Source organism: Vollenhovia emeryi, unplaced genomic scaffold (genome assembly GCF_000949405.1).
Source record: "Vollenhovia emeryi isolate VEMERY1.0 unplaced genomic scaffold, V.emery_V1.0 DF940712.1, whole genome shotgun sequence".
NCBI lineage: Eukaryota > Metazoa > Arthropoda > Insecta > Hymenoptera > Formicidae > Vollenhovia > Vollenhovia emeryi.
The window spans coordinates 17401-20809 of NW_011965654.1; the positions used below are offsets into that span (position 1 = coordinate 17401).

Sequence of the window (3409 nt, forward strand, 5' to 3'; positions counted from 1 at the left end):
TTTGATATTTCAATATGTGTAATGTTTTTCGCTTTTTCTTTGTTTTTTTTATATTAATATTGGCTTTCAGGCTTTCGCGGCTGTTGTCTTCTCTAGTCTTCTAATCATTATCTCATCATTAATATTGTCAATTTTAACCCAGTTTTATTGTTTTTTGCATATATTCGTTTTTTACTTCGGTTAAACTTCGAAAAAATTTTTTTTATTTTCGCTCGAAGATCGCTCCAAACTTCAATCACATATTTTATTATCATGTATGTACTTTATCCATAATATGTATGTATATTACCTTTTATTATTCTCTGTCGTTTATGATCCTCTCCTTAATTTTTTAATCTTTTACCTTAACTCTACTCCAAGTAAGTCTCTCAACAATATTTTAGCATCCACACGCATTTGTGGATAACGCTGCAGAAATACAATTAAAATCGCGCGATTGAACCCTTACGGAAAACCAACGAAATAATCCGTTACTTTTTCGTACGGAGAAACTGCTCCTCTGCTCCTCGGCAACCAACTAACTCTGGTTGCCAAGCAACGGTTGGCAAGTAACGTGTTATAACAGAAATTGTTCGCGCGATTCTGCAATAGCGTTTCTACAGCGTTATCCACGACTGCGTTCGGATGCAATATATTTGCTTTGAGGAATTTACTTGGAGAGAAATCTAGGAAAAGGACATAACAGCAGAGGATAAAAGGTAACGGTATTATTATTACAATAAGTTTTAATTACTCGCATGAAATCTACGAGACTCCAGTTAATAAAGACGTTAGCAACCGGAGTCGGCTCAAAGAAAAGTATCCGAAATGAGAGAGAGGCAGAGAGAGAGAGAGAGAGAGAGAGAGAGAGAGAGAGAGAGAGAGAGAGAGAGAGAGAGAGGGAGAGTAAATTTAACAATTTATAAAAATTGCTTATATTACTCTTATTATCAGAGACCAGATCGCGGTGCCGTTTTCCCCCACTCCAAGTGCATGCTAGCAGCCGAGCGCCGTGAAAAGCACCGCGCCAGTGTAGCGGTAGCAAAGGGGGCATCGTGTTATAGTGTACAAAAATAGTCATATAATAGAATTGGATGGATTTGTAACATTGTGTCATGAAATAGTGACTTAAATTGTTAAATTTAAAATTGTCCGTCTATTAATACTGCTTCATTGCGTGAAGAAAAATATTCCATATCAGATAAGACGATAGGTGCGTATGTTGAAAGGGCTAAATGTTCCGATTTTAATATAAATTTCCAAAAGTGGATAGCCAGATGTGCTATTCAGATGTGGAATGATCTTTTTCATGCTATAAAGCAGTAGTAACAGTTAGAGTAACGCCATAATTTTAAATTTAACAATTTAAGTTACTATTTCATTACACACTGTTACAAATTTGACAAATAATTCTATTATATGAATATTTTTGTACAGTACGCAACGGTGTCCCCGCAACGTTGTTACCGCTACACTGCACTGGTGCGGTGTAGACGATACTGCTTCTTACGGTGCTCGGCTACTAACTTGACTGCACTTGAGTGGGGGAAAACAGCACGCAATCCGGTCTCGGTTTATTACCGTTATTACTCTTATTAATATTTAATTATAGTCTTTAAAATTTTGCTCACTGTATTTTGTGTAATAATATGTAGTGATTTATACGTTTTAACTTGGCACTCTCAGGCTGGATTCACATGGAGCGTAAGTTGCGTAGCGTAACCTGTGTATCGCCAATTACAGGACTAGTTCAACGGAATTACTGAAACGGTTCTATCAGCAAGACCCTGTGATTGATGATACGCAGGTTACGCTACGCAACTTACGCTCCATGTGAAAGCACCCTCAGGGTGCAAACTCATAGAGCGGAACGGTGTACGCAGAAAATTACAGAACGGAAGCCTTGACCAATCACGAGTGTTCCGATGTTTTCGTGATTGGTCGAAGCTGTCGTTCCGCGATTTTCTGCGTACACCGTTCCGCTCTATAGGTGCAATTTCATTGACGCTAGAAACCAGCGTCAAATGATGTCTAGTGACTTTTCGACGTAGTGGGAGAAAAGTTGAGGCCGTCTCAACTTTTTCAGTGTGCCGCAAGATACGACGTAAAATGGACAACGAAAATGATGTAAGTAACACACTAATATTACATGGTATATATAATGGAATATTTTAATCATTCTTGTATAATGCATAAAATACTGCTTTTTGGGATGTTAATAAATTATGACGATTTCACATTTTTGAGGTTAGTTGGATAAATATTTGCAAATATATGAGTGATTGAAATAACTTTCGTAGGATAGCTGTTTGGATTATATTAGATATGTTAAATAGTTAATAATAATTTTTTTAGGAAATGGCAACGTTGCAGACATGCGGAGTTTGTGGAACACTTTGCAATGTTGACGAAGTGTCAGACCACGTATGTCTGAAGGGATACGGGTGTTATATCAATAAGGCGGAACGCTATTTTTATCCACTTTTAGGTATACATTTTATCTTCTATAAGTGTATTTTATTATATCCTAGGTATATTCCACTAAAATAATTTTTTGTAGATGATGGAAGGACGTATCTGTGCCGTGTTTACATTGATGGCATAGAGAAAGTAGTTCAGACCAACATTGATACAACCTTTAACCAGAATATACGTAAGTTACGATTTGTTGGTACAATAAAGCCTAGTGCAGACTGCACGCAGCAAGCGGTAAGCGTCGAGCAGCGAGTATCCAACACTGCTGAATTTTGCGGAAGCGTCAGCAGTGGCGTAGAAAATATCTCTTTGTTGATTGGCTGCTGCTCGACGCTTGCTGCTTGCTGCGTGCAGTCTGCACTAGGCTTAATAAGCTCTCCTGCTCCTTTACAATAGAATCGAATTTTTTGATCACTTAATTTTAGCCGTGGCAGGAACTTGCCAATTGGCGATCTCGAACTGCAGTGAATATGAAAAAAGTGTCAAGAATGTTGGCAGAAAAAAATTGGCAGTTTCTTCCAAAAGAAAGGTTTCGAAGAAATTATCGCCAGAAGAGGAAGAGAATTTAATTTTAGCCGTCCAAAACAGAAGGCCACTGTGGGACATCAGGCAGCTGGTGGACCAGAGATCCCGGGAAACCCGGAAACAACTCTGGGAAGAAGTTGCTGTTGAATTGAATGGTAAATAAAGAAATATATAATACAGTTGAATTAGTTGTATATGATAAAATCTTATTTTTCTAGGAGTACTCGACGCAGCTGCTGTACAGCAAAAATTTAAGTCATTACGCGATACATATCGCAAAATTGTGCAATCAGAGCAATACCTTCCGAGTGGATCTGGAAGAAACGAAAATGATGACAGTCACAAGTGGAAGCACTATAACATTATGGAGTTTCTTCGTGATACTTGTCTATCGAAGGAGTAAGTAACAGATTTGGGTTCTTATTATACA

At 37.9% G+C, this 3409-nt stretch overlaps 1 protein-coding gene across 1 annotated transcript; it reads left to right on the top strand.

Moving 5' to 3' along the window:
- Positions 1–1764: 1764 nt before the first annotated feature.
- LOC105555803 lies at positions 1765–3370 on the top strand. Its single transcript, XM_012002843.1, has 3 exons — positions 1765–2467; positions 2540–2632; positions 2880–3370. Exons 1-3 carry the CDS (start codon positions 2338–2340, stop codon positions 3140–3142), a joined length of 486 nt encoding a protein of 161 aa, XP_011858233.1. The 5' UTR covers positions 1765–2337; the 3' UTR covers positions 3143–3370.
- The last annotated feature ends 39 nt before the right edge of the window (positions 3371–3409 follow it).

Bases quoted from the DNA above. Each gene is read 5' to 3' on its own strand.
- LOC105555803 (XM_012002843.1), top strand. From the start codon at position 2,338: ATGGCAACGTTGCAGACATGCGGAGTTTGTGGAACACTTTGCAATGTT. The intron at 2,468-2,539 runs GTATACATTTTA...AATTTTTTGTAG, and splicing joins CTATTTTTATCCACTTTTAG to ATGATGGAAGGACGTATCTG. The intron at 2,633-2,879 runs GTAAGTTACGAT...ACTTAATTTTAG, and splicing joins AACCTTTAACCAGAATATAC to CCGTGGCAGGAACTTGCCAA.